Source organism: Canis aureus, chromosome 13 (assembly GCF_053574225.1).
Source record: "Canis aureus isolate CA01 chromosome 13, VMU_Caureus_v.1.0, whole genome shotgun sequence".
NCBI lineage: Eukaryota > Metazoa > Chordata > Mammalia > Carnivora > Canidae > Canis > Canis aureus.
This window is the reverse complement of record NC_135623.1, coordinates 51,948,460-51,975,173: the sequence shown is the minus strand read 5'-3', so window position 1 is coordinate 51,975,173 and position 26,714 is coordinate 51,948,460. Positions and strand designations below refer to the sequence as shown.

Sequence of the window (26,714 nt, the reverse complement as noted above, 5' to 3'; positions counted from 1 at the left end):
ATGGGTTTCTTCTTTTCACAAAACCAGCTACCATTTCAAAAGCAATTCTGGGATCAGAAGAGAGGAAAGGGCGGGCTGCAAAAAATATGAAAAACTCACTTGCTAGAGTACCTAGGAAGTCTGGAAGCAGGAATTATGGAGTCACTATCTTTTTCCCATTCATTAAGCTTTCTCTAATTGTTCCTTTTCTAATCATCCAAGTTAAGGTCATGCATTTCCAGATGAACTGTAACCTGTGTTATTCCAGTTGTCGGGATTAATAGAGGGCTAACCTGCACCATGAGAGAAGCAAACCAAGGGTTTCAGATGGCAGGAAGGGAAAGCAGCAGTGATTCCAGTGGTGGGAATCAGGCTGGACAGGGTGTGGGGGCCACACTGTTCTTTCTGGAGAGAGGAAGTTAGTGAAAGATACACTTATGAAGGGCAAATGCTAAGATATGAGGGGTACATGAGTGAAGTGAAAGGTGCAGGATAGATGAAGTGGATGATATTAGAAGTTTTAATAACAGTTTGTTAATCAAAATTGCTATTGTCATTAAGTGGGAGTCAGTCAAATGATATGGAGACTACATTAATGCTGTAATTTGGGAGTTTTAAGGAGATCTCTCACCTTCAAAGGGACCATTTCTCACCTTTGAGACATAACTAATTGAAGTCAGTAGAAAAAAATGGTTCGGAGCAAGAACTTTGGAATTAGAAAGTCTAAAAAAAAAAAAAAAAAAAAAATCCCAGGTCTGCTGCTTGTTAGCTGGGAAAGCTGAAGTAACGTGGCACAACTGAGTGCATGCTGCACATTTGTGGGTAGCTTCGCAAAGCTCTAGAGGCAGAGGTAATCCTAATCAGGCCTGAAACAAGCTATTCAAACAGAAGGGTCAGTATCTGGCTGATTGGGCCTGAACTTGAATGCATGCAAATGCAGTCCAGTCTGGGCAGTAAGAGCCAAAAAGTTTCTCAAATTACCTATTCAGAAAAGGTAGATTCTTAATCAGGGTTTAAATTTGCAAAGAGGAAAAATTAGCTCTGGCTAATATAAGAAGATATAATTTTGTTAAAATCATATTGGATCCCTCACGGAATATTCAGAGTTCGAGACCAAACAGGAAGCCTTGAACAATACCTCAAATCCTGCCTTATAACTGGCCCTGGGAGTACTCTTGTGTCAGAGGAAGTCTTTTGGCACAGATACCCCACCTTGGCCTTCTAAATCTATCAGTGTTGGCCCTGAACTTTGGACTGCCTCTGAAAATGACATGATGACTATCACAGCTCTTGGCCTTGCCATTTTCAGCATGACCATTATGTATTTGCAGGATTCACTTCTGGCTCAAAGTCTGAAGCAGTTTTGACTAATTGGCTGAAACTGGCAGTGTATCCATACCCTCATTGCAAAGTAGTCTCAGAGAGTAACTTTCGAGTGTATTGAGCTTCTATACCTGGAAGTGGACTTCTTGTATGGTACAAGGTTTCTCAAAATATAAGTAGAAGGTTCAGATGCTGGTGACTAAAATAGAATGACAAATTCTCATGATGATCTACCACTCTGGCTGCCCACTATCAACATACACAATATCCCTATATTTACACATATTTCTTTAAAGATTTTATTTAACCAGGTATTTAAATAAATGTTTTTTTCTAGTTATAAAAGTGACACATGTTTATTATAGAAAGCTTAGGAAATAATGAAAAACATAATGAAATGCTATCCATTGTCTAGCTTTAACATCTGTTTATCTCTATTTTCTTTTTAACTTTTATTTTTAAAGATTTTATTTATTCATGAAAGACACAGAGAGAGAGAGAAGGAGAGAGAGAGAGAGAGAGAGAGAGAGAGGCAGAGGGAGAAGCAGGCTCCATGCAGGGAGATCCAGGTCTCCAGGATCACACCCTGGGCCGAAGGCAGCACTAAACCACTGGGCCACCAGGGCTGCCCACTTACACATATTTAAAAAAAAAAAACTTACTACCTTCCATAACACAATTCTCCCTTACACAACCAAAATAATGATTAGTCCATACTCAAAAAGAGTCAGCCAAAAATATCACCTTTACAGCATTCAGATACAAGTCCAAGATTGCTCAGTAATATCCATCATCATTCAAATCCTGGTATGATTTCATAGCAGTATTTTGGGTAGATAAAAGTTTGTTTCTTTCTACAACTTGCCATTCACTATTGTACAAAAATATATACAATTTTCTTCTCCACTGAACATTCTCTTTTATTTTGTCTATTTTGTCAAAAGGTTTATGTGATAGAATAACTTGAAAATGCATTCTAATTAGACACAAGTCCTTGGTCTTCCCAAATACATGAGACTGTGTGGTCTTCTGTGGTATAATTTTAACTATTATACACAGAGATTCTAGAAGGCACTCCAGGGATCCTCTTGGTTTTACCCATATTTCTTCTTTTTTCTTGGTAGTCAAGATCAACCATCCTATCAATATTATAATCCTTGCAATGAAACTAAAATATAAGAGAGCAGTCTCAGCTGCTCTAGTTCAATGAAAATGAAATGTGTTCTTGGTAGAATCATTTCTCCTTTTGATACCAAGAACTCTAACTCAGCACATCCAAGAGTTGTGTTACGGAAAAGTAAATTTTTGTAAATGGGATATTAGGTATTTCAGTACCTCTTGATTCTTGGATCCAAGTATCCTGGCTCTGAGAAACAGCACCATACATTGATTCCTGGTTCAGAGCATATACTGTATCCTGTAGCACAAAGTCCCAAACTTAGAAAGTAGTGTGTGTTAGGTACTTATGGATAATAGATTATGCGTAAAAACAGTTAAACCATGAGTATCAACAAACTCCCTAACTTCATCTCCTAGAAGCCATTTGCATTATAGCCATAAATAAGGCAGTTATAAGTTCAGAGGTGATGCTGCTTTCAGAAGCATAGGCAATAGAGAAGGCAAATTTATATACAGAAAACATGTCTATTCCAGTTAGGACAAAATACCACCTCCTCTGTGATAGAGTGGACATAATATGACCAACTTGTTACTAGCTAGTAGATTGGCCCTTCCAGGAAATGGTATCCTATCAGAAACATAGGGTTGTTTTTTGCTGCTTGCAAAATGAGCTCTCAGCTATAGCAAAGACAAGATAATCCTTGGGGAGGGAAAATGTTTGTTACTGTGCCTATCCATATGTTACTTCCATTCTTACCAATATGATCACATTGCCCATAAATCATTGAGTAAGCACTAGAATAAATTTACCTCCACTGAGCAGGAGAGTATATCTACCTGGTTATTAGGAGCCTCTTCTGTCCACTCTGGGTCTATTCTGAGCAGTCTATTCATATAACTCTTCCCCAAACTTCCATGTCAGCAATCTTGCTTCTTTCGGGTCTCTGATCTTTCAAGAAAACTATTAGACAATACTCATATATCAGCATGGACTCTTTTCTCAAGCACTTTCTCCATCTGGGTAAAGTGGAAAAGAGGATATACCATTCAATGTCTTGCCCACTAGGGTTAGCCCAGTTGGGATTCTGACTTTGTGTAGCATGACATAAAATGTTGAAGAGAATTTAGGAAACTTTTTACAAGTGTTGGTCAGGGTCCTTTAAGAGCTGATGCAAAGATGAGGTTGGTAATTTGCAAGGATTTTGTTTGAGGAAATGCTTGAGAGAAAATAGGGAAGGGGCTGGAGTAGGCTAAGAGAGCCATCAAACTCTGATGCATTTCTGATCCCAAATGAAGGAAACAGAGACAGAGACAGAAGGGGGGGGGGGGGATGGTTGGTGAAAGTACCCTAGACTGCTGAAAGGTTTGTGAAAACCTTTCATTAAGCCAAGGTTGGCCTTCAGAGAAACCAAGTGTCTCTCAGGAATGAGTTTGCTTTAGTACCTCTGCTGCATGTAGTCATTGGCTGGGAATGACCCATGGGAGGTGTGGGGCTACAAATTTCAAAACACAGTAGTTGGGACTCTAGTCAGTGGTCTGTAAATGCATTCTCATGGCCACTATGATGAATAATATATTCTTAATTTTATCTGATTATTTTGGAAAAAATGTGAAGATGTTACTGCTAAAATTGTTCTTAGAACCACTGAAACTATTATTTTTAACACTTTGTTTTATAATATCCAAAATTGTGCCTTCCTGGCTATGCTATTATTTTATTGACTTTCTATTTTCCCTTGTGGTCTTTTATGCTACTTAAAAATTACATGAGCCTATAATTATTATTGTAATAAAGAGAGTCAAGATAGATGTATTACCAAGAGAAGTCAATGGTCACTAACCTGGCCCTTATAAGATGACCCTTTCTGGATGGGCTACTCTAGTCAAAGACCTATTCCTCAGTTTTACAAATCCAGAACCATGACTGCAGCATATTCAGTGGTGATCAACCTTAGGAAAGGCCTTAACACAAAATAACTAAACACACATGCTGACAAGCCAATGCCAGTATATTCGTAGTAACAATATATTAATTAGTTAATTTATAGTGAGACTATAGTCTCCAGGAGAACCTAAATATTCACATTGGTTAATCAGAACATACCTTCCATCCATTTAGGAAATTCTACAAAGAGAAGGAAATTATACTTCTGATTGGTAAGCTTGGGATAAGAGGAAAGACAGCTAATTAAAATAATAATTTAGGAGAAAAACTTTGAAGTCAGATAAACCAAGGTTCTTGTAGAAAGTTCCTGTAAGTAACCGATTTCACCCATAGAGAACTAATGGCTTTTTTAGTTATTTTCAAAAAATGACTTCCTCTCCATCTTCTTGAGGGGCATTCATAATTTTTCTATGTCTTGACTTTAACAAATCAATATCTATTCCAGTTATAATCCCAAATATACTAGATTAATGAAAATGTTATTGTGTGTTCAGTTTTTCATTGCCTTGGTTGGAGCTCAAAATTTTATATTCTATATTGTTTTGGTGGTGGCCTCATCATCCACAGATCTGTGCCCCTATGTTCTAGAATTCATGTGCATCTAAAGAGCCAAGGTTTTCTGCCATTCTGTTCCCCTAAGTATACCTGTCACACCTCTACTCATTTTTCGAGACCTCAAATCACATTTCAAGCACTATCCCCTGTGAAGTCTATTGGACTGTCAAACTTCCACTCAGTCCAGAGTGCTGCATGGTCCCTCCTCAAGGCAACAAAGGCAATGTTATCTTCATAGCTCTTGTCACATGGTGCTGTGGCTGTCCACAGGACTGGATGATCCAGGGAGGCAGATCAGTTGTGATGGTCTGTGCCATACTAGTTTCTGTTAGGATAATTGTTTATGCAAACTGGCTGAAGGCAGGTAACTCAGCATGAATGCCTGGGAGTTCTGAGGGTTAGTATCAGAGGACACTCAGATCTGAGGTTGAGTTGGGAGCGGAGAGAATTAGGAACAGCCCGAGGAGCAGAAACGGGATGGCTTGGACTTAGGCAATTGAGAAGACAAGGACATGTGTCCAGTTTTTTCTGATGCTGATGCAGATGGGTCACAGAGCTTGAAAACAAAGAAATAGTTGTCTCTCTTGCATGTCTGTCTTGACTTCTAGGCTGTGAGTTCACTGAGAATGTGGTTTATCTTTATATTCCTACCCCAGCAGACTACTTGGCCTATTGAAATGATGAATGGATAGAAGGATAGATGGATGGTTGGTTGAATGGTTGGAGGAATGGATTTAGACTTTGAAATTTACTGCTTAGTACTGCTACTCCATATTTTTTTCCTGTTAAGTCTAATACAGCTTTTATTTATACTTTTATTTAATAAGTTGTTTTCCTATGAGACTGAACTGGAAGTTATAGTGGAATTTCACCAAATGTGATATTTGTCATCTTGTTTATAATAGTCTTTGAAAAATATCATTATATTCTATAATTTTGTTCATGAATTTAGAATTCCCCTTACAAATACAGTTAGATCTTTTTCCTTGGAAAATGGAAAATTTCATTTCTGAATTGTATTGGAAAAATACTGATATGCCTCTTAACATTTTAAGATATTTGCGTACATATAAGCAGATATGTATGTACACATACATGCTTATGCTTTTAAAATGATTTTATTTGTTTGAGAGAGAGAGAGCACACACACGCATGCACACGTGCACATGAGTAGGGGGAGGGGCAGAGGGAGAGAGAGAAGCAGACTCTCCATGGAGCAGAAAGTGCAGATATGGTGCTTGATCCCAGCACCTCGAGATCATGACCTGAGTTGAAGGTAGATGCTTAACCGACTGAGCCGCCCAGGTGCCTCCCACATATATGTTTATTATGATGTGCACACGTAATTAAAGTTCCAAGAGATGTGATGACTACTAAAGCATATTTTTTGTGTGTGGAAATTTGCCTACACTTGTAGAAAGCATTGTCATTGTGGTTTTATCCAGTGTGTGGAGCTACAAAATGAGTAAAATTAGCAAAAAGCATATAAATATGTTCAAATTCAAATGGTATTTTTTAATTGGCAGATTTAGCAGTCTGAAAAAACAGAATGCACCAAACAGAACCAAAAGTATAAAAATGCTGAAAAAAATGGGGAAATAAATTTTAATACCAACTAATATTTATAAGACACTGTACAAGAAAGTTGGTTCTTTGTATACTTTGGAATTAAAAACAATGTGGTTTGCATTATACTGAGAAAAAAACAACTAAAACTAGAATTAAAGCCAAGGTAATATACCATAGACATCAAGGTAACAGATTTTCAAGTTAGATCCTATAGGCTTTACAGGCTTCTTAGCTGTTGATGTTTTAAGGCATTTATTTCCCACACCCTCATTTTTCAAACGTGCCTTCTGAACATTGGTATGCCTGCATACCATGCCTTCAGCTTGCTGCTGCTCCTTTTCCAGACCTCTCGCATTTTACTGAATCTTGTCAAAGACAATTTGAGAATGCATAGTTCAAAAACTATTTGCTGGTTATATTTGATTGAATCTTAAAAGTTATTTTTTTAGGTACTTTTAACTGCAAAACACTTAGGACAATTATATGAGTGTTATACATATTGGTACAATCTATAAAAAATGCTTTCCACTCTAAATTCAGTATAAAAATTATTACTTGCAAGCATCAATAAGCAAATGGCTTTTTGTTTTACCTTAGAATATCTAGTGCAGTGCACTGTTTATGTAAGATCGATAAATATTGACTAGATTTTTTTCCACCTAATTTATTTTACAGATAGGAAATAGTAAAACCTGAAAATATTTCATAGTTTCAACCAGGTAAAAAAAAATACACATCATCATTTGACCAATCAAATAGGATATTTTGGCCTCAATTTTTAAGCTAATTTTATCAAATGTCTATGTAACAATAGAAAAACATATGTAATTCTGTATGATATTTAATGCAATTTAATGGAATCTTAGAGTTTCAACTAAGAGTTTAGAAAATGTATAATGTTCTAAAATGTTCAGTGTGAATAATTTATATTATCCGTAATTAACACCTATTAATTTGTTTTTTAATTAGATTTTATCTCATTCATAGTGCTTTCTTAATTATTGTATAAATCAACATTCTTTAGTTGTAAGTAATAAAAGTCAACTCTGAGTAACTCAGAAAAATTAATTTATTGGAATAATTTCAGAGGTTCACAAACTCATTGTGAAGCAGTGAATAAGACTTGGGAAGGGCAGATATGAGGACACATCCTGGGGCCAGAAAACAAGAACTGTAGTTTCCATTTCAAGGCAGGTAACAACAGCTGCGGATGTGAGGAGAAGCCATGATTCACATCCAAAGATATGCAAATAGGCATTTTGGTTGGGTGTACAGATTTCAACAAATTGTCCTTCACATTGGAGGATCCATCCATCTAAATGCTCCAAAACCTCACTGATGTGAGAAAACTCTAAAACTCTCATGTTTTCATAAAATGTATTGTCCGTTTTCACATGCATTTACAGTACCAAGGCAGAGAGAGTGCCTGCTATTTCTTGCTCTTTAGGTTTCTAGTAAACGACCTATCAGTGTCATGATCAAGCCTGATATTCTACAAGATGGCAAGATAATTCAAGTCCCTGTGAACTAACTTGCAGCAAAGAGCCAAAGTTGACAGATTACTGAGTTGGAAAATAAAAGTGCACTGCTGTTCCTGCTAAGGTAAAAGCAAATTGCTTCTGTTTTTTCTATTAATCAAAATATGGGGCTAGGGAGTATATGCTGCTTACCAGGTTGCTCCAGCAAAAAGGCTCTATCAGGAACAGCAGCACAATGATTTTGCTTTTATTCTTCAAAACGTACATCTATTTTGTCCAACTAACCCAGGGAATTCAATGTAACTATGCAAAGAATTATCACTCTTAAATTTTTCAAGTGTGAAATTCCCTCATGAATGCAGTATTACTTTTAATTTATTGTTTTGGTATGCAAGTATAGGGTTAGCTTGCAGCTGATCCCGGGGATACTTGGAGACATAGTGCTCTCCCATGGCCAAGATATGAATGAAATGTACTAGCCAGTGACATACACTATGTTGTTTATAATATGTACATATTGTGTGTGTATGTATGTGTACATATATACATACACACACACATATATACACACACACACATATATAATATGTCTGAAACTCCCCTGAATGCACTCTGGACTAGTTTGTTCGCACTGTTTATTAAAATATATAGACTGATAATCTGTACCTATTTTACATGGTTATATAGCAGTCTTTGGGCTATGTGATCAGTGGGGGGTAGAAAGACTCCTAGGTGAAAAGGGAATCCTTGTACACTGTTGTGGGAGTATGAAATGGTATAGCCATTATGCAAAACAATGTGGAGATTCCTCAAAAAATTAAAAATAGAGCTACTTTATAATCCAGCAACCTAACTCATGGGTATATATATCAGGAAGAAACAAAATCTGTATTCAAAGAGAAACTTACATTCTCATGTTTATTGCAGCATTATTCACAATAGCCAAGGCATAGAAACAATCTAATGCCCTTCTATGGATGAATGAGTAAGTAAAATGTGGTATACACACACACACACACACACACACACACACACACACACATACACACAGGAATATTATTTAGCCATAAAAAAGAATAAAATCTTGCCATTTGCAACCACATAGATGACCCTAGAGGGCATTTATGCTAAGTGAAATAAGCCCGAGAAAGACAAATAATGTATGGTATCACTTATATATGAAATCTAAAAAAAAAAAAAAAAAAAGCCAATTTCATAGAAACAATAGAATAGTGGTTGCCAGGGGATGAGAGGAGGAAGAAATGGGGAGGTGTAGGTTAAAGGTATAAACCTTTAGCTATAAGATAAATAACTTCTGAACATCTCATGTACAGCATGGTGACTATAATTAATAATACAGCAGTATATACTTGAAAGTTGCTGAGAGTACATCTTGAGTGTTCCCAGCACACACACGTGAAAAGAGTTAATTATGAGGTGATGAACATGTTAATTACCTAGGTCTTGGTAATCATTCCATCATCATGTACATTTTAAATATATGCAGTTATGTTTTTCAATAATTTTTCAATTATTCCTTAGTAAAGATGGAAAAAAGTAGAAAAAAAGTAAAGTATATATTAAGACTTAAATCTAAAAATAAATAAAAGATTCCCCTGGTACATTTTTGTTCTGAAAATGAAGGGCATCATATGCAATTGACGGAGGACCAAAGAAGCTCTATGTGGATATTCAGGGCCAATCTGAAGTTGCATTATGCTTTCTTGACCCCACTTTTGTGTATCCTTTTGCCCAAAAAAAATTTTTTTGAGTAAGCCTTGCTAGAATCTGGTGAATCTTTTCAATGATATGACCCAGTGTAATAGCTGCATAAGGGGAGAACCTCAAGAACTTCCTCTAGACTCTCTTTTACCCTAATAACCTTTATTCTATAGGTAAGGTTGTCACTAAAAATTCCTGCCATCAGAAGAATAACCAAAGCATGAGCCCAGGGTTTCCTAGGCCTATTTTATATTTTTTAAAAAGCAATTAAATTTACCTTAAATCTATTAATAATGGATTAAAAATTAGTATTAGCATTAACTCAGAGTTAGTGTATAGTATCTAACAACCCAAAAGTTTGGGATATACTCCTTTCCCCAGCACAGCCTCTGGTACCAACATTTATGTCATCAGGATTTTAATCCCAAGAAACAGAATTTTACTGTACTTAATTTAATCGAAAGGAAAATGGACAGAGATCTGAAGAGCTGGGCTTGGGAAGTGGCAGGATTCAATGCTGATTCCAAGGCGAAGGAAGCAGAAACCACAACAATGGTTTCTTGGCAAGAGTTACACTGGCAGGAGGTCAGTGCTGGTATGGAATAAATGCCAAACATTTTCAGGCTGTTTGTCTTGCTGCTCAAAATTCAAATTCCAAGGTGGAAGCCTGAAATAGAGTTTCTTATGTCATATTATTCTCTCTCGACTAGAGTGACAGAAGGATACCTAAAACTGTCCCAGTGGATTGTGTCTAATGGAATTTGATATTTCCTCAAGATGTATTTTTAGGAAGAGGAAATGAATGTATAACAGCCAACCCCCACACAAATAAACTAATTTGATACACAATTTTATATAATTCTATTAGTTAACTTATCTATTACTAATTCAAGACAAATAGTTTGGTGACTTGATCATTATGATTTAATCGATGCCTCCCTGTTGCTTTTCATCACATTTTCTAGTTTTGTTCTATAATTTCTCTTCCTTTCTTTTCTGCTCTTTAAGTTCTCCTCAAAAAAAAAAAAAAAGTTCTCCTCTGTCTTATTTTAGTATTCTATTCCTGAAAAGGGTTTAGAAGCTGACAAACGGAGCACATGTATTTATCTTCCGTCCTCCTTGAGATCCCAGTGAAATAAAAATGTATAAGTACCACAAACAAAACATAACTGATGAAAATTGGGTAGTAGTTGTCAGTGGGTGAAAGAGTTACAAAATGGTCTCAAGATACAAAGTGGAAGGGAGCAGAAGGTAAAAGGTGAAACAGGTAGAGAAAGCCACAGCTCTGGAGCTGCTGAGGACAATCTTCCCTTATGAACCCTGGAGTCCTTGCTCAGCATCTACAAGGGTAAAGGAGAGCAAGGAAATGAGGAAGTTGGCTGAAAAGAGGGGGAAACAAACAAAAGTCTGAACATGATAAATGTAACCACTCAACCCCCTAGTTAACTCCCTCACTCCTAAACAGGGAGCAGGGAGCAGGAGGAATACTTTAAACCACAATCCTTTAAAAAGGCTTTAAACGAACTTTCAACAGAAAGTTTAGGTTCCAGGTGCCCAGGTTGGTACCTCAAGCCTGATACTTCCCCCACAGAGGGCACAGCCGGATAGCTGGTTCCCTATGCTGTCACCCTAAAAGAAACCCAAGGAGATGGGACTTACCCACCTTATCCAGAGTTTTGAAATTCTTACCCAAAGAGGAAACTTGGAGAACAATCCCATTTCAACAACAATAGAGGAAACCCACACGAGAGATCCAGTCTTTCTTTCTTACATAGGAACTGACGTCTTTAGCATTGATGCTGATTGTCCCCTATTAACCACTATTCCTCATTTTCCATAGTTATAGGATCTTGACTTTTAGGAAATTATATGGCTGCTCAAAATAAAGATCATGTTTTTCAGTGGCCCTTGAAGCTAAAGAGGACATTGTGATGAAGTCCTTCCCAGTGGTATTTGTAGTCAAGAAAGGATGTGTTCATCGTTTTGGAAAGAGTATGCCATCCTTCCCCTATGCATCCTTCCTTCAGATAAAATACATATGTAAACTTGTAAAGTGGCCATTGTGGACAATGAGTGATCTTGGGAATGGTATCCATATACAGTGGAGCCACAAGATAAAAGAAATTGGGAATCTGACACCTTGGAGTGTCATTTCACTTCTGTATTTTTTTTCTTTTACTAGCAGCTAATTATCTAATGCCAACTAATATAACAATAACGAACAATAGCTACATAAAAGAGAAATATCAACATTAACAAAAGAAAAGAATTTTCTGGAGGAAAAAAAATTCAGAGAAAACATGACAAAATTAATTAATATATTAAGAAATAATGGTACATCCATAAAAGATAGTACATCCATAAAAGAGTTTTTATGAAAGGATAAGTAAAAAACCAAGAGCTATCAAAGCCTTAAAAATAGGATTTCTCCTACCCACAAGAAAATCAATAAAATACAGAAAAATAATGCCATACAAAATATCCAAATTTTAGAATAAAAAGGCAAAGAGAATAAAAGTGAAAAAAATAGGGATAAAAAGGGACAAATCTAGGTCTACATTTAATAAGCAAGAATCATAGAAAAAAATAAAAGTAAACATTAAAAAATAAAAGACAAGTAGCTAAATCAGAGGAAAAATGTGAATACTCGGTTGACAAGTTCCACTAGAGAGCCCCATGAAATGTCAGAACAGAAAAGATTTTTTAAAAATCCAAAAAATGCTTGAGTTGAAAAAAAAAAAAACAGATCTGGAATATTCATTATGACCATTCGTAGATACCCGGTTCTTTCACGGTAAGATTAATGTTACCTGCTCCCTTAAAATTGAGCATGGCCATGTGACTTGTGGCCAGTGAAATAGGAGAGGAAATAATGGATATAATTTTGGGTGAAGCCTTTAAAAGCTAATGTACAGGGACACAGCCCTTAAAAGCTAATATACAGGGACGCCTGGATGGCTCAGCGGTTGAGCGTCTGCCTTCGGCTCAGGGTGTGATGCCGGGGTCCTGGGATCAAGTCCCACATCGGTCTCCTCACAGGGAGCCTGCTTCTCCTTCTGCCTGTGTTTCTACCTCTCTCTGTGTGTCTCTCATGAATAAATAAATAAATTTTTTTTAAAAAAGCTAATTTACAGTTTACTCCCTTCTCTCGGCCACAAACCCTTCTCAGGGTGGGGGATGGTGGTAATAATCTTCTCAGCATAGTTCTGCTACTGAAGATGGTATGGAGCAAAACCCAAGGCTGACCTGGGATGGTTACAAATTGCAATCAGGAGATAAACGTTGTCCTTTTAGGTCACTGAGATCTGAGGCTGTCACTGCAGATACAGATCTCATCACAAGGTCCTATCAAAAGAATGGAAATTGGCATTAGACTTCTCACCATTAACACTGGATGCCAGGGGAAAAAAATCAATACCTTCTAAACTGAGGAAATGATTGTTAACCTAGAATGCCCAACCCTGGCAAATGACCACAGGCAAAATAAAGTACATTGTCAGACATGAAAGAACTCAAAAACTTTACCTCACATATTCTCTCTTCGGATATTCCTTGGGGATGTGTTCAGTAAAACAAGAATGATTCAGGGTAATTTTTATCATGGAAGATTGTGATAATTGAGACGATTGAAGCGATGATTGAGATATCAGAAACACTTTGAGAACAATTGTGGTGGAGTAGTTAAGATGTACTGGTTCCCCTAGAGGATTATCATTTGCTTCTTTGCAGGCTGAGATATTCTGTAACACTTTTCTCTAGAACAAAGTCAGAAGGGGGCACTCTAAATCTTATTAAGTCAGTATTATCATTCAAACTATAACTGTATCCCCTCCCACCTCACCAATTCTAGGTGAGGCTGGGAGAGGAAGAACTGCAAATGGAAGACAGTTTGAGGAGCCTCTAGCCATCCTGCCATTCATTCAGTTAATTCAATAAACATTTCTGAGTATATGCTATATACTAATCCCTGCACTATTCCAGAGAATTGAGAGAAAAATAAAACAGTCTCTGCTTTCAAAAAGCTCACAACTTTCAGGAGAGATTAACTCCTATAACCCAAGATCCATGCAAAGTGATACGTATATCATATAATTGGTCTAAAAGGAAGGAGTAGAGAGAGGGAAAGATTAATTCTGTGTGATGAAAGGTGGGTGCTCTAGAATCCTGAAAGTTTTCAGAAGGCCCTGAATGTATAAATAAAGTTGCAACTGAAGCTGGCATCCTCTGGTTGTAGGAAATAATCAGGTTCCTTTTTTGCTCAAGCCAATTTGAGGTTTTCTGCCACTTGCAAACAAATTTCTCTAACTGAATTCCCTAGCTCTAAGAAATATTATATTAAGCAGAAGGAAAAAGAGAATTAGTCAAGGAACTACCAGTGCAAAAACAGCAAGTAAGACGAATAAATCCAAAGAGGCAAGAAGAAGCCACCAAGAAAGCCAAACCAGGGAGAGCCTCATGTAAGGAAAATGGTGCATGGAATTCACAGACCTCTAAACAAAAAAAAGCAGCAGGGAGTGAAACAGAATTCACACAGTTCACAAAGGAGCTGCGTTAAGATGATGTTTGATAACTAGGAGATGAATGTATGAGGACAGAACAGGCCTTACTGCTGTGGGGAATCATGTGGAGCCCAGTTTATGGGGACTCACGGTGATCAATTGCATGCATGATGTAAACTTACTTGGTGGAAATAATTTCGTAATTTGGTGCAACAAATTAGATGTTAGAATGAAAAGTGTGGTTATGGCTATGTTTGTACTCTAAAGAGAATCAATTTGTGGCTAATAGAATGACTTGTGTACGCAGTATTGCTGGCTCACTCTCCTACATTGTGTGACAGTAAGCACTGAATAAAAGCCTCACTTTCCAGCGCATCTATATTTGAGCAGTAAGAAGCAACAATCGTCACTCTCTTGCCCTCTATACATATGAGAGAATGGGCAAAAAAGCTCAACTTCCTTGCATTTCCATGTGAAAGACATGATGGAATGATGCATTGAGATTAATAGGCTGACATTTAGTCAATGTAAATATAAAAACCTGCGTTTATTTTTAAGTTAATAATAATAAGACAGGATGCAGAAGACTCTATGAAAGAGGTCTTGAGTTTTTAGCTTACCGCAATTCAAAACTGGGTTATCTTGCTGGAAATAGGAGTGGGAAATATATTTATGGAGGGCAGGGAAACGATGGGTCTGCTTGCAACAGAGGCTGAGGAAGAAGGGAATGAATGACTTTTCTTTCTTTCTTTTTTTTTTTTTAAACTAATTTATTTATTTATGATAGAGATAGACACAGAGACACAGGAGGAGGGAGAAGCAGGCTCCATGCTGGGAGCCCGATGTGGGAATCGATCCAGGGACTCCAGGATCATGCCCTGGGCCAAAGGCAAGCGCTAAACCGCTGAGCCACCCAGGGATTCCCCGAATGAATGACTTTTCTAGGGGCATAAGGTGGCATCAAGCCACCGGGGTCCCAAAGCCAAGCTGAGCGCTTTTCCATCAGCTCCGCGGACAACAAGGAAATGTAGCAAAATGTGAAGAATGCAGTGCCATGAAGGAAGCGACTCGGGGCGGCAAACTTGGAACAGTTGAACCAATTTCTGAAATCGGTCTAACTTTCTTTCCAAAGCTGCCCTGGTGGGGAGCCTGCTAGGTCAGGAGGGCGCGCTCCGCCCCCGGGAGGCTCCGCTCCCCCAGGCCCCGCCCCCGTCCCGAGAACTCTGGAGCTCGCCCAATCCCGAGCCCCGCTTTCGCCTAGCCCCGCCCCCGCCCGGCCTGCCCCGCCCCCTCGTAACCCGGGCGACGCTCCCGCGTCCCGCGTCCCGCGTCCCGGAGCCGGGTCCCCTGGCACCGCTGGAGGAGGGGCGGCCCCGCGCCGGCCCTGGCCGCGGCCGGAGGGGGACACACTCCCGCCCAACGCAGAGCCGGAACGGTCCGCGGGCCAGTCCACCGAGGTTGGTGACGCTGGGGCGAGGCTCGGGCAGGACTTTCCCAGCTCCTAGGAGAGGCCCGCACTGTGTAGACTGGGTCTCAAGCATCCTGAGCCCAGGCCCGCGCCCCGAACCGGCCCGAGAGATGAGTAGAAATAGGAGCGGAAAAGGCGCTTTCCTGCTTCCCAGTCCACCTGACCCCCTGAGGGCAGTGGGAGAGTCAACAGGCGGAGGACTAAATCATTAGGACCTCTGGCGCTAGGTAGGAGCAGAAAGGGAACTGAAATGCCCTCGGTTAGGGTAAAGATAACTGCCTCTCAAGTTTGAGGGATCAAGTTGTTATCCCTTAGGTCACGTTCGTACTGGAATATATACGTACATATACGTAATTCGGATTTATCAGCATTTCACTGAATTAGTGATTAGTTTCTCCTATAGGGATTACACTCTGGCATTTAAAAAAAAAAGTACATTTAAACACCTAGTAGGTACTTGGTATTATTTGTATGAAGGAATCTTATTTCACAATCTGGGACAGGAAGGGGAGGTATTCTATTAACTAATTTTTAACTGTTTTCCTCTCTCCTTTGCTACTATTATTACTACTGATTTTCAGGCTGAAGTCCATAAGCCTTGGAGAGACCTTCAGCAGTGATCTCCAAAAGTAAGTCAACTGAACCACGACCTGCCTTCACTTCTTTTCCTGCTTTATATTTTGATTTAACCATCAATCAATGTCAGTGGTTAGAAAATGTATGATTTCTATTTATTTTACTTAACAGCTTATCTAATTACCTACCCCTGCGTGCTAAAAGTGTCTCAAAGTTATGATTCAAGGGATAAACGTTTAGCGACTCTTTAAACTTCTTTATGTGATTTTTGTTGTTTGTTCTTTTCAGGAACCATAATTACTGGTATTTCTTCCACAGTTTTCTTTAATCTTTCATAGTAAAAGAACTTATGGTGATAGTGTAAATAGTTTTAATTCTTATAAATGATTTTGTTGATGATAGTAAAATAATTTATTTTGAGCTTTCTTGATGACAAATAATACATTTGTTTTCGGTGGTTTGTTGGCTTTCTCACATCCCACAGTGATTGAATTCTAGAGATAGTAGTCAGCCTCGGACATAGTCACTCCCCAAGTAGCCTCTGTCTACACAGTGCTAGGCCAGCCCTTCCTCTGTTTCCTGAGGAGGGCATCTCTGAGGATAGTGGGCGGGAGGATTACTCTTTGAAGAATTTTACTTGGGGGCCAGAAATTTAAACTCTCACCGTGGGACACAGTCAACCTGACCCAGCACTCTTAAACCTTTCATCCTGTATTTCTCCATTCTCATTTGTCTTTGCATGTGGGGGCCAACCGTAAAACAAGAGCCAACCAGTAGATCAAAGAATCCACCAAATCTCTTCTGAATACCAACAGTGGAATGGCTTCAGGCAGCCTTTTGATCTTTGTCTCAGCTTTCCTGGTGCCACGTGTAGCACCGCCCACTTGCTGGTAACTGGGGGAGCTGCTTCTGGGTTCTCCTCACAGACTGCTTCACCCTCAGCTCCTGGAGCTAAACTCATTTTGGTACCAGCTAGAGGGGTGCCTCTCATTCTCCGTCTCCACTCACCTGGCTCAGAACCATTCTCCTCCTTTAATAGTACCCATCTTGTGTGATTTCCTCTGTGGTCTTGAGCCAAGAGAACCCAGATGCAGCGCCATTGTTCAGGATGTGTTCCATTTTGGCTTCAGACAGGCCTAGGATGATCATCCCAGATCATTAATCCCATTTCCCATGGTAGAGCTCACCTAGTATTGCCTGGCCAACACCAGGAAAGTGATACGACTCATATTAACAAAGTAAAGGAAAAAAAAAAAACAAAAACAAAAACAAAAAAAACAAAGTAAAGGCTTTATTTACAGGTGTAATTTAAGCCAAAATGACAGGTCTCTAAGTATGCTTGCATTTTTTTCTCACTTTCCTCCTGGCTGCTTCTATATGCTGGAATGCATCAACTTCCTACTTTAAGAAAATTCAGCATAAATGAGACTGAATTTAGAAAGAAGATGGTGATTTTTAGATTAAAAAAATAATTTGTTGCAAGATCCCTTTAAGTATTTGATGCATTTCAAATATTATGTGCCATAAAATTCGGTTCACACATTACCTACTGTGTAAAACAAAATACCTTTATGTGGCCATGTATCATTTGTGAAAAAAAAATCCCTTTTCCCAACAGGCATAAGCAAGGTAGGATGTGAGGTTTAAAGTAGGGAGGGAGCCTGTTCAACTTCTACCCTAACTCTGAGCTTCAACCTTCCAACATAGATTGGTTGGGGGCTATTTATTCCAACATTCAGTTAATAACTTTTTTCCCACTTTATCATTCAGCTCTGACCACCCCACATTTGGAGTTTGTGCCTTGAGGCTTGCCAGCAGGGCTTGCAATACTTACATTAAACTAAATTTAAGAGTAAAGGTGCTCCTGCTGCTAATGTTCTCAGATCAGAGGAGAGCAAAATGAAGGAACTGGCAGCTGAAACTTTAATGGTTGGAAACGACTCAGATATTGAAAAAAAATCACAGTTCATATGTGTGACAAAGAAGACATGTTCCTCTCCATGTATAACATTTGCATTTGATTTCATTAGATGCTTGTATTTCCTAACAAAAATTATCTAACCCAAGTAAACGTCAAAAAAGAATACATTTTACATCATAGACAGGTGACCCAACTTCGGGGGGGGCTTTTATACACCTTGTTGGCTGGATTGAGCTCTGGGGTTTGGTCCTTCTTTCTGTATACAAGCACCTCAGTCTTTCTAGTAGTTGGAGAAATTACAAGTACTGTGTCCTCATTTTGAAACTCCTTGGTGAACCCTTTAAGGGCCTTGCAATTGTGTAGAAATCACCTATGCCAAAATGCCCTTGGCAAGCAAAGTGGGGCTCTCAGAACAGACCTAATTCATTGGGGATGAAATGCCCCAATTGAAGCAAATACAGTCATTGTTTTCTTCTGTCCATTTAGAAATCCACTAGAGATAGACAGATGAGGGTTAAGAACTGAGATTACTCAAATTTGCTGTGTAACATCAGAGGACTTTGGAACGTAGACTCTTCATAGTTTCTCTGAAATAGGCTTATGGGAGATGCATTTGAGAGAGCCTTTGGTATCCTTTCAAGCCTGTACGTGAGATCTATCTGTGTGGACCATAACTTCTTACCACTCGTTCTGCATAAAGTTGTCATTTAGTAAGTCCTGGTTTCCAGGTAACTGAACTATTTAATATAACATCTTATTAGAAAAACAGATTTTTTTAATTACAAAAGAAGTCACCATATCATGAAGTTATAAAGTAGGAGAGGACTAATATTTGCTGTTCAGACGGTGTGCTTTAAAGCTTTATATAAGAGTAAGTAGACATTGTTTCATGGATCATATCATGTCCTGATAATCTGGGTAATACTAGGATTCCATTGTGTGTAAAACATAGCACTGATTTGCATTAGAATTTTCTCTTTAATTACACAAAAAATATTTTCATAATATATTCAAGGCCCAGGTTGATAGTGCTTTACCCAGAGTTACACAGGTAGTAAATACTGGAAGTAAGTGATTTGAAACCTAAAACAAACCTTTCAGTTGCTTGATGAAACTAAGGGTAGAGGTCAAAGCTAGTGCATGTGATGATGGAATCAAGGAGCTCTGGCTTTTTGGATGCCTCTCTAACAGTAGAAGTGTGCTTTGTTTTGCATCTGAAAGCCCTTATAGCATGTGACAATATTTTCATTCTAAGTCCACAGACATTATGTTCACACTTCCTTCTACTTGGGATAAATTTTAGATAATTTGATTTTACAGAATCCCCTTCATTTTACTCAGTAACCTTCCCCACTGTGACATACTGCATTTCCTCAAAATGGCCACAACAGTATCTTCCATCCCACATTGTCTTTATACAATGTGAAGTCAGTGTTCTTCCATCAGTAGGTGAATCTATGTTTGTTAGCCTAGACTGTGAACAGGTCTTTTATCCTGTAGAAGGGATGCTATGTGACTTCTAAGGCTGGACTGTGAAAGTGGATATAGTTTCCACCTGGCTTTTCTTTGGCATATTTGCCTTTGGAGGACTGAGCCACCACATGAGAAATCTGAGATTGCCATTCTGTGAGGAAGTCCAAGGCCTATGAGGTGGCCACATGTAGTGTTCTAGCAAACAGCCCAGTTAAGATCCCAGTTAATAGTATCAACTACCAGATATAAGAGATAAGACACTTACAGATGATTCCTGACCGCACCCCCCACCATTGAGTTATCCCCAAGCTTCTGAGTCTTTGTAGAAGAGGCTCCAGTCATAATGATACAGAGAAAAGCCATCCTGATGTGCCCTGTCCTAATTCCTGACCCACAAAAAGTGTGAAAGATAATAAAATATTGTTGTTTTAAACAATCTTTTCTGGACCTCTATATTTTGAAGTGATTTGTTTCACTATGGTAGCTGTGTGTCTCTTGGGGCAGCTGTCTGCTTGTTGAGAATCAGTCTTAGCAGCCATCACTTCTAAGGCAAAGCCTTTATTTGTGAGTGAGAAAGTTTTTAGAAAACAGCAAAGTATGAGCAATTTTCAATTATTTATTGTAACAGGAAAGCAAAGCATGAGCATTTGGAATCCATGGCTGTCCTAAAAATCTTCACTCTTTAATTGCAACCATGTCCCTTAACAAAACTCATACCAAAGCTCCTGATTGTCTGAATCTTCATTCATTTATCAGATTTTCTCCTTATCCACTTGGTAGTAGAGATGCAGACAAGTAATAAATTGGCCAAAAGGCAGATGGTAGAAGAAAATAATGAGAAGCAACCTGCAGAATCCACTCACTGAGTATCATTCCTGAATAACAGAGCTATAGCTCTACACACAGAGGCATTCTCAGCTCAGATGACAGACTGTGGATCTCTAATAATGTCTTAAAGGATTCTCTGAAAGATTCATTCTTTAAAATACTGTTTCTGGGTTTTTTGTTTTGTTTTGGTTTTTGTAGTATAAAATGACCACCCTGCCCCCACTGCCCGTGATACGCCCAAAGCTTACATCTTTAGCCAGAAAGAAGCTGCCATGTTCCCCCAGCACAATTCCAAGGTACGTGACCCTGGTTTTCATTTCTTTTCCTACAGAATGAATTTCTTGCAGTAAGAAATGTCAATAGCACATCTCAGCAAAGGAAATTGTTCAAAGACAAACGTATATTGTTACGTTCAGAATATTCAAATTTGCTGTTTCAAAGGATCAATGAACCTCATTCAAGTATTAAGAATTTATTTATTTATCAAGCTAGTACCCATTTGATTGTTTTATTACCTGTTCTAATTACATCATGGTCCTATAAAACTTTGGAGATATATTTCCTTTTTAAAACGTGGGTGGAGAATTGAAAGCAGAGACTTTAGGAGTGAAAGGTGGACAGCTTCTAATCTGCAAGGTCCTGAGGGCTAATTTCTGATTTGGAGGAAAGAGGACACAGTCTTACTACTAGTGTGAGCTGGCAGGCCAGGTTTAGGTACTGAAATGATCCCGAGGCTATAAATGCAGCATCACACTGCTGCTACACTAAACGGCTGCTGAGCTGCTGGAGTTGCTGCCCAGAAACCACAGGACAGAGGACAATGAATTTTTTCATAATATTAATGAGGATTGTATTATTCAGAAATTGCCCATTTATGGTTTTATTGAGTTATAGTGATGCACATATTATTTATCTATATAAATAATTTGCATATGTAGGTTTGATTATTTTCTATATATGCCAACTTTTCACTTCAGGCAAGGCATAATGATCAAAGTATTATGAGACTACTTTGTTTTGAGAAGAATAGTATTTCTGGGAAAGACCAAAGTCCCTGGACCAAAATAAATGCATACAGCTAAACTAACATAAAAGTTCCCTTATAACAGCAAATCAAAGTTTCTTCTCAGAAAATTTGAAAAACAGATTTTTTGATACATGCATAATTCAGGATATATATATATATATATATTTATGTTCTTATTTTCAATTTTACTTTTGAATAATGTGGAACATTTACAAAGTCTGAAAAAGCTTGTTCTTCCTGCCTTTTATAAAACACTTGAGATTCCATTTTCTTTTCAACACCAGCAAAAACGCAGCCCAATCTCGTATCTCTAAAATAAGATGGATTTTAAAGAAAACTATTTCTTGTATTCATTTTATTGAAGAAAAGCATTTTTTCATAACCACTTAAGGCAGAGTTTTGTATCAAGATTTTCCATTAGCTTCTGAATAAAAACAGATGCTTGTTTATTCACATCTTCCCATTGTTATGAGATGTTAGTATTATGCTTGTTTTTAAAGGTGTGAGGGAGAGTGAAGAATAAATATGCTACCGGTGTAATAGATTTCTCAGTAAAGTCTCCTTAAAATCACTTTTTAAAAATAATAAGTTGAATTTTATGTGTGATTTAAAAACTCAAACATTTCACAGCAAAATTTGGTAATATTTGGAACAAATAAATATGATGTGTTTGTATCAAGCAGGTGTTCTTAGTTCAAAATCTTGCACCAAACAGAATATGACTTCTGTATTGGAAAATTATAATGTAAAGCAACATGAGCAAAATGGAAGAGCTTATAAGCTTTGAGGAGAAAATTCCATTTATTTAAGAATGCTGATTATTTTAATGTGTTGGTGTTTTGTTTGCACACTGAGTTTAAAATCCTTTCCTATCAACATTCAAGAAAATGAAAATTTGGAAGTTATTTTTTATTTGAATTCAATTAATTAACATATAATGTGTTATTGGTTTCAGAGGTAGAATTCAGTGATTAATCAGTTGTATATAATACCCAGTGCTCATCACATCACATGCCCTCCTTAATGCCCATCACCCAGTTACCCCATTCTCTCACGCCCCTCCCCTGAAAATTTGGAAATTATTAATCAACAACCTAACTCTATAGTTATTGTACAATATTTATTATATATGGTATTATACCTTAAATATTTCTGTTCTCCTGGTGGCATTTTATGTTTGGGAGCTTTTCAACTTGATAAAGCAGTGCTTTATTATTTCTTTCCATTTCATTTAGGTCTCAGTTGATCAAAGAAAAAGATGACATAGATCATTATCTGGAGGTGAATTTCAAAGGATTGTCAAAAGAGGAGGTTGCTGCGTAAGTATAACCTCTTAAAGGTACTTTAATATAAAGTTTGTTTCTTTTGTCTTGATACTTTATTGAAATTTCAATTTTCCTGTGCAGTACACTTTTTCATTGGAATGTGGCATTTAAAAATTAAAGCTCACATTAAATAGTGATAAGTCATGTCTATTGATCTTACACATATCAAAGTCTTTAATTTTATGGCTTTCAAAATTCTCATATTTACCAAGATATTATACTATCACATTTGCAATATTTTAGTTAAGTCTGTGCCATTAATTGCTTATTAACTTCCATTTTAAGGTGTGTTGCCTCCATGGGGGAGAAAAAAGCTTTTAAGAGAAAGATCATGTCTTTTTTTCCTAGTGATTTAAAACAAAAATGTTTTAAAACCCACCAAAACCCGCACAAAGAATGAATGGATCATAGCTTATTGGTTGCTATTTAAATAATTCTAAATTGTCTGGATTTATTTTATCAATGAGCAATATAAACTTTGCCATTTTATCACTAGTTAGAAACTAATTTATGATCTGAAAACAATATAAAAATCTATGTAGGTTAGTGAGAAATGAATAGAAACCTAAAATAATAGCTAAATAGATTTAACATTTCTTAGCTATAGACTTGGTTAACATCAGATCTTTAGATGCAAGCGTTGAAAAAGAAATATTATAATGCACACGCGTCTTATGGAACTCATTAAATGATTCAATTAAGGTATTTCATGCAATAAATGTTTTTAAAATATCCTCTCACTATTATCAAGTGTTATGGGAGTCCAGTGAAAGAGTTTTCTTTAGATTTTTTGGTACAGGTTTCATAGAGTCTAAAATTCCAAATCTCTTGATATGTTTCACTTTATTAGATGTTATCTTTGTCAATTTGCACATCACATGGAAAATTGGAATAGTTCATTCTGTCAGTAGCTACTTTATTTTATAGAGTCCTAAAATTTTTACATGACCTGTAATCACTGTCTTCCTTCGAACACTATTGACTGCCGTGTGTAGTATCTGGGACCTTTGGTTAAAGTTGTTCTGGTTGTTAATTTATTAACTTTCCATGATAACCTGTTGGATAAAATTAGAAGTTAATATTGTCTGATGATACTTAAAAGCAAAATATATGTGATATTTTCATTCTGACTAAAATATAATGATATCCAAATATCTGTAATTGGCTTAACAATTAAGAATTAAATATGGAATTAAATTTATTTTAACAAGCTAGAAATCCATATATAGCACTTGAAATCTGCTAAACTTTCAGTCTTCATTGGAGAAAACTTTGGTCTAAAACAATGCAAAACATGCTGATGGGTGTTCTCTTAATACTTTTTTCCATTAAGGATATTACCAAATTGATTTTTTTAACTTAATAAAGTTTTATCCCAAATTGATTTCAAATCCATAGTATGCTACAGAAAACAAATAGCACTGGGTAATTCTCCAGCCTTACAATTGCATTTTCCTTAAAGTTTTCTCAGCTGAATACTTTTTTAGACCAAAGCTAAAGCAAACCTTAATAGGAAGATAGCTTGTACTTAGCTCACTCTTCTGCTTTTGATTGATACATATTCTAAACTTTGCCACAGACAAACTAATTGAATAGCATGTAAAGGAGAAAACTGATGAATAATTTCAGCACTCCCAGCAATACTCAGCAGGTGCCATGAGGAATTATGCATATTCTGTTGACCAAGGAACCGCTACGTAAAACTTTTTATTAGTCAGTCAACTCTAGAAAGATAAATTGGTCAGTCAACTCTAGAAAGATAAATTGGTCAGCAAGCATTTAAGTGCTACTTTATATCTAATACTAGGTTTTTCACAGTGAGAGAGACAGTGATAACGTATTGTAAAATATTTGGCTCCATCCTTGTTTCTGTTTGAGACAATAAGATTCATGAACAGAAAACAAATATGTAATGAATGAGTGCTGATTATATTGTGAAGTGCAGCCTTGAGGTCTAGAGGAAATCAGGGAAAACTAAAGTGGTAGGATGAAAGCTGCCAAGGAAGACAGATTCTAAGTTTGGCTTTCAGTTTGGTAGCATTATAAAGTTACCCATCCAGTACTTCACAGATCCCAAGTATAAAAGCAGGAGAAATTGATGAATCAAATTTTCAACCAGACAAAAGCAATATCTAAGATTAAGTCTCTCTATATACTGCTTTTTTCTTCTCTAAGATGGTAATATACATATTCCTTATATATGGCATGATTATATATACATATATATGTTCATTATATAATTATATATATACATTATGTTCATTATATAATTCATACACACTAGCTGTGATATCCCATAATATGTATGTGCTCTCTGTCTAGTCCCAAAATAACCCATCATCATCTGACCCAAAATATACCAATTTACTTATATGTAGACTCACACTCTGTGACTTTCCTTCTATCATGATTGGTAGAGAGTTCCTATTCTCATCTAAGGATGATGCCTCTGCTTGTGCTCTAGCTACCATCCCCTCTTATTTGTTCCAAGTCTTTATCCTGCATTTAAACATATTTTTCTTCTACATCATCATTTTCCCTTTCTACTGGATCAATCTCACTAGCATTCATATTTTCTGTAGTATTTTCCTTGATTTCTTATCCCCCTCCAGGTTCCATCCCATTTTCCTGTACCTTTCATAGCAACCAGATGCACTGTCTCGGTATTTGCAACCACTCTTACATCGATTGACTCAAAAGAGGTTTCTAGTCCCAGAAGTCACAGAAATCTCTCTGTTTAGAATGACTAAAATCTCCATTTTTACCATGTATAATGACTGCATTTCTGTACTCATTTTACTTGATGTCTTCACAACATTTGGTAAGAGTTGAGCATTTTCTCATTGGTCATTCTGAACCCGTGGCTTCCAGGATGCCATGTTCTGTGGTTTTTCTCCAGACTCTGCCTGTGCTCTTAGTCTCCTCTTTCCTGACTGGCTTTTTCTTTTTAAACTCTCAGTGGTGGGTTGTCCTAGGGCTGAGTCTTAGGCCCTCTATTCCCTGCGACTCTCTCCCCGGATCCAGTCTTTAAGTTTTAAGTACTAAAATACCCTGATGCCTACCACATTTGTAAATCAAGCCCTGAGCTCTCCATTAAGCTCCAAATTTTTATATCCAACTGCCTCCTTTATATATCTACATGGATATTTAATAGACATTCCAAAGTTAATCTGGCCACAAACTGGACTCTTGATTTACCTCTACTTTCCCTCACCTCCCCCACCCAATAATTATCCCCAGTCTTTCCTCAGTTCAGTAAATGGCACTAAGGCAGCCTTGAGTTGCACCCTGACTTCACCGCTTCCCCCATCTAATCCATCACTATGTCCTATCATATAGAAGCTCTAAATATATCCTGTGTTCATCTACTTCCCTTCATTGCATAGCCACCATCATCCCTTGCCAAGATCACTAGAATAGTCTCCCAAATGCTCTTCTCATATCCCCTTGAACTCTGCCAAAATTCAGCACCCAGAGTCATCTTTTGAAAAAAAAATTAGATCATAACACTCACCTGCTTAATACGCACTGAGAGCTTCCCATTGTTCTTATGGTAAACTCTAAGGCTTATCATGGTTTGGACTTTGCTGTGCCTCATTTGGACTTCCATGACCTCTCTGATTTTATCTCATTTTATCCCATTTTCCCCACCACTCACTTCATTGTGGCCTAATTGCTGACACTTTCTTGTCATGCGGGTGTCACCTTGAATGTGACCTCTTCAGTCTGCCATTCCCTGACCTCATAATCCAGTAGCCCTCATCCCACCTCTACTTACTCTATTTCTGCTATAACTTGCTCCCCCTCTTGCATTGCGAGTCTGCATGTCAGCTGTCTTCATCCCCAGCAGAATGGATCTGCACAGGACCAGGGGCGTGTCTCTGTGTGTCCTGCCACATGGACGGAG

At 37.6% G+C, this 26,714-nt stretch overlaps 1 protein-coding gene and 2 long non-coding RNA genes across 9 annotated transcripts in view; 2 read left to right on the top strand and 1 right to left on the bottom strand.

Moving 5' to 3' along the window:
- Positions 1–8,103, top strand: part of LOC144282506 (uncharacterized) — a 60,028-nt gene extending 51,925 nt beyond the window's left edge. The window contains exon 4 of the long non-coding RNA XR_013350959.1: positions 7,938–8,103. This is a non-coding gene — a long non-coding RNA (uncharacterized LOC144282506). The remainder of the gene's footprint in view (positions 1–7,937) is intronic.
- Positions 8,104–10,377: 2,274 nt separating this feature from the next.
- Positions 10,378–26,480, bottom strand: LOC144282505 (uncharacterized). Of its 3 annotated transcripts, none has more exons than XR_013350958.1 (6): positions 26,322–26,480; positions 22,624–23,862; positions 17,242–17,369; positions 13,216–13,445; positions 12,937–13,035; positions 10,378–11,030 (listed from the first exon to the last, which is right to left on the bottom strand). It is a non-coding gene; the product is annotated as an uncharacterized LOC144282505 (long non-coding RNA). The 3 variants fall into 3 exon arrangements; XR_013350957.1 differs by lacking the exon at positions 10,378–11,030 and adding an exon at positions 18,068–18,154 and having other exon boundaries at positions 12,178–13,035; XR_013350956.1 differs by lacking the exon at positions 10,378–11,030 and having other exon boundaries at positions 12,178–13,035.
- Positions 15,512–26,714, top strand: part of TTC29 (tetratricopeptide repeat domain 29) — a 237,006-nt gene continuing 225,803 nt past the window's right edge. For 4 of the 5 annotated variants that reach the window (XM_077846272.1, XM_077846274.1, XM_077846275.1 and 1 more), the window contains exons 1-4: positions 15,512–15,646; positions 16,239–16,286; positions 20,654–20,751; positions 22,718–22,801. In XM_077846272.1, the coding sequence (XP_077702398.1) occupies positions 20,660–20,751; positions 22,718–22,801 (176 nt within the window). In that variant the 5' untranslated portion in view covers positions 15,512–15,646; positions 16,239–16,286; positions 20,654–20,659. Of the gene's footprint in view, positions 15,647–15,711; positions 15,885–16,238; positions 16,287–20,653; positions 20,752–22,717; positions 22,802–26,714 lie in introns of those variants that run through there. The other variant, XM_077846273.1, reaches the window with a different exon arrangement.